Below are 12,696 nucleotides of genomic sequence, written 5' to 3'. Positions count from 1 at the left end.
AGTCTAATGCAAGCGCCATTTGGCCAGGTTAAGTAAAAAGCGGTAACGCATGCCTCGCAAGCACGAAGTGCTATTTAATTAGCTTAGGTTTAGACGAAGTTAAATTACTGTTTCTGTCTGAGGCAGTGCGTGAAATCTTGTAGGTTGGTTATCTGTAAAAATGTGAATACAGAACACAGGCATAGAAGCGGTTGCGCTCGATAGAGAAAAAGATAAAATAAACCTGGCTCAGCATTGTAAATAGCGTTGGATTAACGAAATTCATCGAAAAAGTACTCGGGAAATGAAGAAAGCCGCCAAACTTAATGTTGACATGAAGATCGTTTCAAAAGTCAGCAAAAGATAGCAAACGTTTGGAAATTATTTTATGCTAAGCGATAATTTGAAACGCCTGGCGATGTCCACGCTACGCTGACAAGAAAAATCTACACTGATTGTTTACATCCCAATCATTGCGAAAGCACAGATTTGTGATGCATGTAGAAGACAACGATGAGCGGGCAGTGCCACGGTACGGAGCAGATGGAAGTTGACGAAGACGACGCTCTGCAACGTACAGAGTGCGGGGCAGTTTATTACGAGGCGTGTTCTCGGGCGGCGATAGTCTCATTTGTGTACCATCACAGGGTACAACTTAGGACTTTTATGAGAGAAGCGACTTTCCACCGGACTAGTTTCCTCTTTGAGGCGGTGTCTATCTTTGCCGGCTTTTAGTTGTGTTGCCTTTTGTCAAGCTAGTGCTGTGCAGCCACCAGCTGAGTGCTTAGTAAATAATATGTACATAGCCACTTCATATGCATACATAACCTCGGGCAGTAAGCACCATAATGGAAATAAAATGCGCCGATCGATATCCAAGTAGTCTCGCGCAGTGGCCTTTGTTCGCGTCTCCGCGGGTTCGACTCCCATTCGTGGATATTTGTGATTGCCTTTTCTGCCTCTTTTTTTCTATGCTCGGGACGGAGTGGACATACATAGGCAAGAGATGATTTTTCTAGGCTCTCAACCTCCGGATTAGAGCTTGCGCACTTATAGCTGCCGATGGAATAATTTTAGACAGCCCGAAGGACAGTTCAAAGAAAGCATTTGTAGAAATTCGCGTACCGGGCATGGCTATGACTTGAGGTGAGAACGTATCTATAGCATGAATGATTAGAGCTGCATTGATAGAGCATGCTGCTAGCGGTGGTGAAAAGGAAGAAGCGGATGGTTTGAGCGGCCATCGCCCCTCACGCTCTCCTGACAACGTACCTTAATTCCCTGATCCTTATGAACAATAGATATATATGCTGTATTCCTAGTTGTAACGAGGCTAGGTGTAACGAGGCTTGTTGTAAATCTAGTTTTGACGAGGCTGAAAACGAAGCAAGCGAAGTTAGTTTCTTTTCGAGCTAAACGATTCGCGGATGAGTTGTCGGCACGTATGATGCTATCGAAATGAACTGCTGACGTAGCGGTGACATTTTTCTTATTTTAAAGTTCTATAATTTACCTATTACTGAGCGTAATTCATTAGGACGTGGTTGCATCTGAGCCCTGACAACCTGAATGTGTTCAGCGGAAAAAGGGAAAAACAAATTATTAGAGCTTTCAGTATATTTGAGTTTCTTGCAGGAATGTTTCGACTCAGAGAGTCAAGGAAAACTATGTTATCACGACGTGAATTTTATTTGATCAAGAGCCGACTAAAATTACCTGTTGCAGTTGAAATGATTTCATCTGTAAGAGTGAAGACTCGGAGCGGGTGGTAGGCCCTTGGGGAAGAATTACATCTCCAGTTAGCATCAGCAAGCAAGCCATTTAAATATATTGAAATAGTTCATAGTAACCATTTTGATCACAGGTGGGTACTGGGAAGGAAACCAATAAAAGAAAGCGTTTTTCGCTTCTCTCAGATTTAGTAGGAATGTACGCGTATACTAAACCGTAAGCACCGACCAGAAAGACATGTAACCAGTAACGTTTTTTGGTTCTTACGTTTTCCGCTTCGGTTCTATTTTATGCATTATTTGGGCTTGGTATTTGTTATTGCGCGTTTCTCTTAGTTTTATGGCACGGCTGTGCCTTGAAGCTTCTACTTTATCACCGCGCTTTTCTTTGGCGCGCCGGGCATCTTACCGGGCGTTTGCTAAGAGCATGCTTTGTTTGAGTCGTTTATTGTTCGTAACTATTTCTTTTTGTCTTCTTAATGCTGCATATTCACAGGCTAAGGGTACTTAGCTGTGACGGTTACGGGTCTTCTCATGTGTACATAACTTTAACCGAAAGTTTGTCTTTATGTTGATTTGTATCTGCTGAGCTGTTGATTTTCTGTTAATCGCCCATGACTCCCATGATTTTTATGGAAAAGCCTAATGTCTATACGGCACTCTTGTAATAAAAGGAAGTTGGTGCTGCATGTGTGTGGTGTAGTCTTCGCTGCAGCATGTCTCTCCACGATGGCGATGCTGTAGCACTGGAAGATATATTTCCAGCATGTGTAGAATTATTTGGTGATCCTAAACATCTTCACAAAAACAGCGCGTACGAAAGTGCGGATGGCAAGGGCACGCTGCATGCTATGATCCTGTCAATATAGTTGTTTGAAAATACACAGACATACTCTCGGTTAGCAAAAGACAAAAACCAACGCAAATTTGGCTGCGGCACAATGAAAGACATTTAAAACTAAAAAAAAAACCTCTCATTTACGGCAAACGTTATCACGACTGTGGCTTTCAAAACCACTGAAGGATTTCTGTGCTAGGACAGGCTTAGTTAGGCTTTTTTCTGTGCGCTGTACAAAGTGACACTGAAAGGCACGCACTAACGGTGCTACTGTTCCCTAGTCAAAGGTGATTCGGCCAAGTCCGGGAAATCAGCTTCGAAGGCGCAGCAAAGGTGTCTGCATTGGTCGAAGGGGTGCGTGGACAATTTTCAATTCTCAGAAAATAAGAATGGTTTAGCCGGGGCGAACACACGTGCATGTGCATGGAAGAAACACACGCCAGAAGTGGAAACGTTTTGCATTCCATACGTGAAAGGCGTGAGCGAGATGCTGGCACGCATTCTCGGTAAAGAAGGGTGCTAACAACGCACAGTCTATTGAGTGGCTTTACGACTACCACCATCGGACGCCTTCTCTCCCCCCCCCCCCCCCCAAACGGCCGTCACCCAAAAGAAAGGGCCCAAGAGGTTGTATACCAAATGTCCTGCTCAGTCTTCCCGGAATCGTACATAGGGGATACGAAGAACTTCGCCGAAATAATGAGGCAACACAAAGCGGACGTCCGACAAATGAACCGTGACCGCAGCGTTGCGGCCGAACACTGCGAGGCATGCGACCACCGAATGGACGTTGACGGCACTAATGTAATGGAAACCGAAGCTAACCCGCACAGGAGGCTTCTACTTGAGTCGTGGCACATCCAACAGACAGGGAAGAATGTTAATCACTCCCTGGGGACACTTCCCGCTTCTTACATCCATGGTTTGCAGCCACTTACCCGGATGTCTTCAACACGAGGGCTTAAAAAGCCGAGGTTCGAACCATCCGAGGGTTTGTCGACAGCCCGGCGCCGAGATGCGGTGATTTCCCTGTTAATCCCCGTCAGCAGGAAGCGTGCATGGCGAGGCAAGCGGGCGTAGACCGGTGAAGGCAAAGACCCAGCCAGAGGAAAGGAGCCAAGACGTTTTCCCTAAACCGCCCGCCCCCCTTCGCCCGTCTAAGGAAACCACCGCAGTGATAGCGTAGCATAGCTCATGGTCAGCGCGGACGCGGCAAGCAGACGCCGCGTCTAAGCCGCGACGACGTCGAAGTCAGAGGATGGGGCATACCAACGGGTCCCGAGAAGCGGGCCTGCTTAACGAAACGCTGAAGCGTGTTCAGAGGCAGCAACGACAGGCTGGCGCCTCGTTCCAGATTTTGTGGGGACGCCTGTCAACAGTCGTCCCGAAGACGAGTAGTCTACTACTCGCAGCGGTAGCGATCGGTTGAATATCGGTAATTGGCGTAAAGCTGGGAGCCGCATGGGAATGTTTTGATGTATTTTCATATGTTTCTCTTTTTACTTTTTAAGGCAGAGAGTTTGCTCTTCAGGTTTGCTCTTTTTTTTTCATTTAGGAGCCAGGGTCTGCACAATGGGAGGAATCTGCACAAGAATTCAGCAGGCGTTGGAACTTTTCTCATTGTGTAGGAGCAGTAGACGGAAAGCACGTCCAGATTACTGCACCCCGAAATTCTGGAAGCAGATTTTTCAACTATAAGGTACTGTTCACTCCATAAGCTGAACCAGATGTCATACATATACAAGGGGTGCTCATGCATGTCTAATGTTCTCCTTTTATTAGGGGACATTCTCTATTGTGTTGATGGCCATCGTGGATGCAAAGTGCAAGTTCATGATGGTAGATGTCGGTGCACCAGGCCGACACAGTGACGGCGGAGTCTTCAAATCGTGCACATTTGGAAAAAAGCTCAATGATGGCGTCGTGGCCCTACCAGCAGCAGCACGCCTTCCAAAAAGCCAGAAGGTTGCGCCGCATGTTTTTGTCGGGGACGAAGCATTCCACTTGAGGACAGATTTTTTGCGTCCATTCCCGGGCAAAGGCATGCTGCCAATCCAGAGGGTGTTCAACTACCGACTGAGCAGAGCAAGGTATTGAATGCCATTGTAAAAATATGGCATTTTTTTATTTGTGTTGTTGGAAAAAAAAGAACGAACTCAAGTGTTTTTGCACTGCTTTTCATGCCCAGCGATGGCTCAGTACAGTATCTTATGCTGTGATTGAGTGACAAGGAAGCAAGAGAAAATTGTTTTCTGCAGTACATACTTCTCGTTCCGGCCTGTAAAAAACTAAGTTTTAAACACCTTTTCTTGATAGTGTGTTTTCTTCTTTGTAATGATTCATGAGGCATTATAAACATAAATCACCACATTGTATTTGTCTACGACCAATGCATAGTTTAAAAATGAATTCCTTTAGTCACGCTGTTCCGGCATAAATAGCCAAATGGTGGCTTCGATACTACAGTTATACACAGGGCGCATGAGGCACAAGAAAACTGCAATATGGTCATCGTTTTTTTCATTCATTGTCACACTTTCTTTTGAGGCAGCATTATTTAGTCTTATGGTGAATTAAGGCAATGAAGCAGTGAATAAAGCACTAAAGATTGGTGTGTATGCACCTTTGAAACAAGATTTAGCAAATGTTCTCTGATGTGATATTCTTTCAATTACTAATAGATGAAGTGCACTCAGAGAAACTTCTTTCAAGTAAAATAACTTGTGTAATGCTAAAGCACAGCTACAAATAATCATGTTTTTACAAAATGTGCAGGCGCATCGTGGAAAATGCCTTTGGCATTTTGACAGCTCGCTGGAGAATCTTGCTTGGGCCCATGAACCTTCTACCCTAAAATGCAACCTTTGCTGTCCTGGCTTGCTGCGCTCTCCATAACTTCATCTCTTCTGCCCGGGAAACAACCTACTGTCCACCAGGCTATGTGGATTCCGAGGATGATTATGGGAATATCGTCCCAGGCCAGTGGAGAAGTGATGCTGTGTCAAGTAGCCTGCTTGACCTTGACACAACGCAGTCTAGAAACTACAGAGCAAGTGCTGCGGACACAAGAAATCTTTTCGCCCAGTACTTTTTTAATGAAGGTGCCGTTGCGTGGCAGTGGGCTCACACTGGACTTGCAGTGCCACAGAATCCATAGTGGATTTAAAGCACCCATTGTCACTATATGTTGTGTCCCCTGTGCTGTGTCCCCTTCTTTCGTTCTCTTCTGTGTCACCAGTGTTCCATTCCAACGGCCACTTGCCCCTCTTCGCGCGCCGTCGCAAGATGCCCCCCACGGCGGGCCCCCGCGCCCTCTTGTTCTGGGAAGCCACTCCCTCGTGTGGACGCCGCGCCGTCCCCTCTGTCCTTCGGGCGGCAGTTCGGCTTCCGCCTCGGTCGACGCTGGTCGCACCCTCTTTAGTAGTAAATAGTGTGAAATTATCGCGTGTCTTTTGCTGCATTGACAACAACTTCCGGACACGACAGTGGCGACGAGAAAGTGGATTCGACCCGCGCTACGCAACGCTATTGACAAGCAATGGCTACGCGAGGGTTTCCCAACCAAATACCAGAATTCAACGGCTCATCGTGGTCATCGTGGGTTGGACGCCTCCAGTTCTACTTTGAAGCTAACAACATCACAGACCCAGCCTTGAAGAGGGCCAACCTGCTGACGCTGTGCGGGGAGCAGACCTACGACACTGTCTGCGCCCTTATTCAGCCAAGCACACCAGCGGCAGTGTCTTACGACGACATCATAGCAGCACTGCAAAAGCACTACGACCCAAGGCCATCCGAGGTCTACAGCCGGGCTCGCTTCCAACGAAGAGATCAACTGGAAGGAGAAACTGTGAGCGCCTACATAGCAGCGCTCAAGAGGCTGGCTGCCCACTGCAATTTTGGGACGCTGATCACAACAGCTACCGGGCAGGAAAGAGACGCAGCTTCTTCTGCTAACCCCACCATGCTTCCCTTGGACGTGATGTTACGTGACAGATTTGTGTGCGGACTGTGTGACGAGTCACTGCAGCAGCGCATGTTCGCTGAGAAGGATCTCACGTTCAACAAAGCTTACGACATCACCGTACGAGCGGAGAGCGCCGGTCACCAGCAGAGAGAGATTCGCCGGAACACCGAGCCGGTACACCAAACAAGCAACCAGGTACGCAAAACTTCTGTTGCTGCGAAATTGGTAAAGAAAGCACAACGCTGCTGGCGGTGTGACGACCAACACAACCCCCAGGAATGCCGATTCCAGTCAGCCACGTGTAATTTTTGCCACAAGCGAGGGCATATCGAGAGAGCTTGCATTAAGAAACGGAAGCTTGTCAAGATAAAGTCGCCTTCCCAGCCTAATCACAGCGTCGACACCTTAGAGAATACGCCGCCATCTGATGTCCATGGAACAACAACATCAGCAGCGCCATCTGTGTTGTACGACCTGAACACCATGAAACTCGGCACGCGACCGAAGATTTTTACCGAAGTAAGCGTACAGGCCGCCATTGGAATCTGAACCTGGCAACGTTTAACGCTAGAACTTTAGCTAGTGAGGCTAGCCTAGCAGTGCTGTTCGAGGAACTAGCGGGAATTAAATGGGATGTGTTAGGGCTTAGCGAAGTTAGGAGGACAGGTGAGGCGTATACAGTACTAAAGGACGGCCACATACTGTGCTATCGCGGGTTAGAGGGTAGACGAGAACTAGGTGTGGGTTTCCTCATTAATAAGGATATAGCTGGCAACGTAGAGGAGTTCTACAGTATTAACGAGAGGGTAGCAGCTATAGTAATTAGGCTGAATAGGAGGTACAAGCTGAAAGTGGTGCAGGCCTACACACCCACATCCAGCCATGATGACCAGACCGTTGAAAGCTTCTATGAGGACGTAGAATCAGCAATGAATAGAGTAAAATCGCAGTACACTGTACTGATGGGCGACTTCAATGCGAAGGTGGGCAAGAAGCAGGCTGACGACCACGCGGTAGGTGACTATGGGATAGGCTCTAGAAATAGCAGGGGAGAGCTATTAGTCGAATTCGCGGATAGAAATAATTTACGGATCATGAATACCTTCTTCCGCAAACGAGAAAACAGGAAGTGGACCTGGAAGAGCCGCAATGGTGAGATTAAAAATGAAATAGACTTCATACTATGTGCTAAACCTGGCATCATTCAGGATGTGGCCGTCCTCGGAAGGGTGCGTTGCAGCGACCATAGAATGGTAAGGTCTAGAATTAGCCTAGACTTGAAGAGGGAACGGAAGAAGCTAGCGAAGAAGAAGACCATTAACGAGTTAGCCGTAAGAGGGAAAGCACAGGAGTTTAGGATAGCGCTGAAAAACAGATACTCGGCTTTAACTGAGGAAGATGATCGTGATGTTCATTCAATGCACGATAACCTGACATCAATAATTACGGAGTGCGCAGTAGAAGTAGGCGGTAGGACAGTTCGCAAAGATACCGGGAAGCTATCTCAGGTGACGAAAGATCTGATTAAGAAGCGCCAAAACATGAAGGCATCTAACACTACCGATAGAATAGAACTAACGGAGCTATCAAAGTTAATAAATAAGCGCAAGGTAGCCGACATAAGGAAGTTTAATATGGAGAGAATCGAGCATGCTCTAAAGAACGGAGGTAGCCTAAAAACAGTGAAGAGGAAACTAGGCATAGGTAAAAGCCAGATGTATGCATTAAGAGACAAGCAGGGCAATGTCATTAGCAATATGGATAAGATAGTTAACGTAGCCGAAGAGTTCTACACAGACCTGTACAGCAGCCAATGTAATCAGAACGCTAATGAGAAAGACAGCAGTGCACAGCAATGCGTCATCCCGCCAGTAACGAAAGATGAAGTAAAAAAAGCCTTACAAGCAATGAAAAAGGGAAAAACAGCTGGGGAGGATCAGGTAACAGCAGATCTGTTGAAGGATGGAGGGGACATCGTGCTAGAAAAACTAGCCACCCTGTATACGCAATGCCTTATGACCTCGACTGTACCAGAAGCTTGGAAGAATGCAAACATTATCTTAATTCATAAGAAGGGAGACGCCAAGGACTTGAAAAATTACAGGCCGATCAGCTTAATATCCGTTGCCTACAAAGTATTTACTAAGGTAATCGCTAATAGAGTCAGGGCAACGTTAGACTTTAATCAACCAAATGATCAGGCAGGCTTTCGTAAAGGATATTCTACAATAGATCATATTCACACCATCAATCAGGTGATAGAGAAATGCGCAGAATATAACCAACCTCTATATATAGCTTTCATTGACTACGAGAAAGCATTCGACTCAGTGGAAACCTCAGCAGTCATACAGGCATTGCGTAATCAGGGGGTAGAAGAGCCTTATGTCAAAATACTGGAAGATATATATAGCAACTGCACAGCTACTATAGTCCTCCATAAAGTCAGCAATAAAATTCCAATAAGGAAGGGCGTCAGGCAAGTAGACACGATCTCGCCAATGCTGTTCACCGCATGTTTGCAGGAGGTATTTCGAGGCCTGAATTGGGAACAGTTGGGAATAAGAATAAATGGAGAATACCTAAATAATCTGAGATTTGCTGATGACATTGCCTTGCTGAGTCACTCAGGAGGTGAACTGCAAATCATGATCAACGAGTTAGACAGGCAGAGCAGATCGATGGGTCTAAAAATTAACATGCAGAAAACCAAGGTAATGTTCAACAGCCTAGCAAGGGAACAACAGTTCACAATTGGCAGCGAGAGCCTAGAAATTGTGCTGGAATACGTCTACTTAGGGCAGGTAGTGACAGCTGATCCGGATCATGAGAGGGAGATAACTAGAAGGATAAGAATTGGGTGGAGCGCATATGGCAAATTCTCGCAGATCATGAGTGGCAGTTTACCAATTTCCCTCAAGAGGAAAGTGTACAACAGCATAATCTTACCGGTACTCACCTATGGGGCAGAAACGTGGAGGCTAACGAAAAGAGTTCAGCTTAAGTTAAGGACAACGCAGCGAGCCATGGAAAGAAAAATGATAGGTGTAACGTTAAGAGATCGGAAGCGGGCAGAGTGGGTGAGGGAACAAACACGGGTTAATGACATCCTAGTCGAAATCAAGAGAAAGAAATGGGCTTGGGCAGGGCATGTAATGCGAAGGCAAGATAACCGCTGGTCTTTAAGGGTAACGGAGTGGGTTCCAAGAGAAAGTAAGCGTAGCAGGGGGCGGCAGAAGGTTAGATGGGCGGATGAGATTAAGAAGTTTGCAGGCAAAGGGTGGATGCAGCTGGCAAAGGATAGGGTTAATTGGAGAGACATGGGAGAGGTCTTTGCCCTGCAGTGGGTGTAGTAGGGCTGATGATGATGATGATGATGAAGCGTACATGATCAACTGATTAAGTTCGAGGTGAACTCCGGCGCAGCCTGTACTCTGATCAGTGAGGACTCATTCCGAACTTCGTGGCCATCTGACGCACCAACCTTGCAACAAGACGACATGCACCTGCGAACGTGGTCAGGACAAAACCTGCCGCTATTGGGCTCTGCCAACGTGCGGGTTAATTACAACGGCAAGACACATACGCTACCTCTGCTTGTTGTGAAGGGCTCAGGATCAAGCCTCCTAGGTAGAAACTGGTTTGCTTCATTAGGCGTGACCATATGCGGCATACACCAGACGCCGAGCCAGGATGTGGTTCAGCAACTGCAAGAGAAATACGAAATAGTATTCTCGGAAGAAATTCCAGGAAACGAAGGGCCCCCAGTCACACTGGAGTTGTTGGGCAATGCGCAGCCAAAGTTTTTGAAGGCCAAGCCGGTGCCGTTTGCTCTCCGAACTTCAGTTGAAAAGGAGTTAGACAAGCTGGAGCAGCAAGGTGTCATCGAGCCGACGCAACATTCACAATGGGCCACACCACTTGTGGTAGTTCGCAAGAAGAACGGAACCATATGCCTCTGCGGAGACTACGGGAGCACCGTCAACCTTGCGACTAAAGCATCCTCTTACCCGCTACCGACACCTGAGGAAGTGTTTAGTATATTACGTGGCGCAAGAGTCTTCAGCACATTGGACCTCACCCAGGCGTATCAGCAGCTGAAGGTGAGCGTATCAACGGCAGAATTACTGACAATTAATACACTGAAAGGCTTGTACAAAGTCAAGCGACTGCCTTTCGGCGTAGCTGCAGCCCCGGCCATATTTCAAAAGTTCATGGAGACAGTGCTTCAAGGGATCACAGGAGTTTGCGTCTACCTTGACGATGTTCTCATCAGTGGCGCTTCCATTGAAGAGCATGCAGCGCGCCTAGAGCTTGTTTTTCAAAGGATAGCAAACGCAAATTTGCGCAAAAGCAAATCGAAATGCTATTTTGCGGTGCCAGAAGTGCAATTTCTGGGACACCGAATTGATGCAGCAGGCATCCACCCTACCGAAGACCGCTTACCGCAGGCGAGCTACAGAGTTGAGCACCCATCGCGGCCGCATCATTTTTGGGTCTCGAGTTGTGATTCCGAGAGAACTACGCGCACAAGCCATGTCTCGCATCCACGCTGGACATAGGGGTATCGTTGCGATGAAAAAGTGTGCCCGAAGCTACATGTGGTGGCCTGGCATTGACCACGACATCGAAACAGTGGTCCGAGATTGCAAGCCTTGCCAGAGCAGCCGCAGCGCCCCGCCTAAAGCTCCTCTCCCAGAATGGGAAAAACCAGACACACCCTGGCACACCTTGCACATAATTTTGCAGGACCAATTGAGGGCTGCATCTTCCTCGTGGTCGTAGATGCCTACACCAAGTGGCTTGAGATAAGAGAAATGAAACAGACGACTTCGGCAGCAGTCATTGACAACCTGCGATCACTGTTCACAACGTTCGGCCTGCCTCGCAAGGTAGTGTCGGACAACGGAACGCCGTTTGTGTCTGCGGAGATTCTCAAGTTTTATCGTGACAACGGGATCTCATCAGTCACATCAGCCCCCTACCACCCAGCAACAAACGGACAAGCCGAGCGCTACGTGGCCGAGCTAAAACGCGCCCTTGAAAGAGATAATACAGGGTCGCTGCAGCGCCGCCTTGCGCGCTTTCTCTTCAAGCAGCACACGACGGTTCAGAGCACAACGGGCCAGACCCCAGCGAAAATGATGTTTGAACGCGAAATGCGAACCCAGCTCACAGCCATCCTCCCCGAGCCCAAAGCGGAGACGTTCCGGGAAGAAAAACCAATTCCGCGCTGCGGAACGCTTCATGAGGGGCAGCGCGTCCTCGCCCGGCAGTTTCTCAAAAAGCCACGCTGGGAGGAAGCTACGATTGTCAAACGCATAGGCCTGCGCTCTTGGCTCGTCAACATACATGGAACAGAAGCACGCCGACACCTCAACCAGCTGCGTGGATTTACGACGCCTGCTGACAGCAGTCCGGCATCCGAGAAAACACGAGCACCGTCTAACCACATAGCCTGGCACCTCTCCCCGGAGGAAAAGACTTCGCCCAGGGCAGACCTAGAAGACACAGCGACTAACAGCCAACCTACAAGTGCTTCTCCCCCGAGCGCACAAAGCCAGCGCGCCTCCACGCGTCCGCGCAGACCCCCTGCACGCTACCAGGCAACTTTCTAAAGGGGGAAGGAAGTGTTGTGTCCCCTGTGCTGTGTCCCCTTCTTTCGTTCTGTTCTGTGTCACCAGTGTTCCATTCCAACGGCCACTTGCCCCTCTTCGCGCGCCGTCGCAAGATGCCCCCCACGGCGGGCCCCCGCGCCCTCTTGTTCTGGGAAGCCACTCCCTCGTGTGGAGGCCGCGCCGTCCCCTCTGTCCTTCGGGCGGCAGTTCGGCTTCCGCCTCGGTCGACGCTGGTCGCACCCTCTTTAGGAGTAAACAGTGTGAAATTATCGCGTGTCTTTTGCTGCATTGACAACTTCTGGACACGACACTATACGAGGTCTTTTAGAAAGCTATCTGATGTGCATTTATTCAGGGTTATCATGAAATGTATACTTCGCTATGAATTGCAGCAAATCCATTTCCATGTCCCGTTTCGCATGTTTCGGGCATGCACGCAGCTTGTGGGCAACTAGCTGCCCATAGACTGACGCTTGGTCCTTGTCCTCAGTTATCAAGGCGTCAACTTTTTCAATGTCGTCCTGCCACCGAGACCTCTCTTTCCTTTTCTTTCCTGTGCCAGAC

At 48.2% G+C, this 12,696-nt stretch overlaps 1 protein-coding gene across 1 annotated transcript; it reads left to right on the top strand.

Moving 5' to 3' along the window:
* Positions 1–6,085: 6,085 nt before the first annotated feature.
* Positions 6,086–12,132, top strand: LOC144095536 (uncharacterized). Its single transcript, XM_077629234.1, has 3 exons — positions 6,086–6,709; positions 10,195–10,552; positions 11,264–12,132. Exons 1-3 carry the CDS (start codon positions 6,086–6,088, stop codon positions 12,130–12,132), a joined length of 1,851 nt encoding a protein of 616 aa, XP_077485360.1.
* Positions 12,133–12,696: the final 564 nt, after the last annotated feature.

The sequence above is a fragment of the Amblyomma americanum genome, chromosome 6 (genome assembly GCF_052857255.1).
Source record: "Amblyomma americanum isolate KBUSLIRL-KWMA chromosome 6, ASM5285725v1, whole genome shotgun sequence".
In the NCBI taxonomy this organism is placed as follows: Eukaryota; Metazoa; Arthropoda; class Arachnida; order Ixodida; family Ixodidae; genus Amblyomma; species Amblyomma americanum.
The sequence above is the reverse complement of the archived record's forward strand: the minus strand, read 5'-3'. Positions and strand labels throughout refer to the sequence as shown.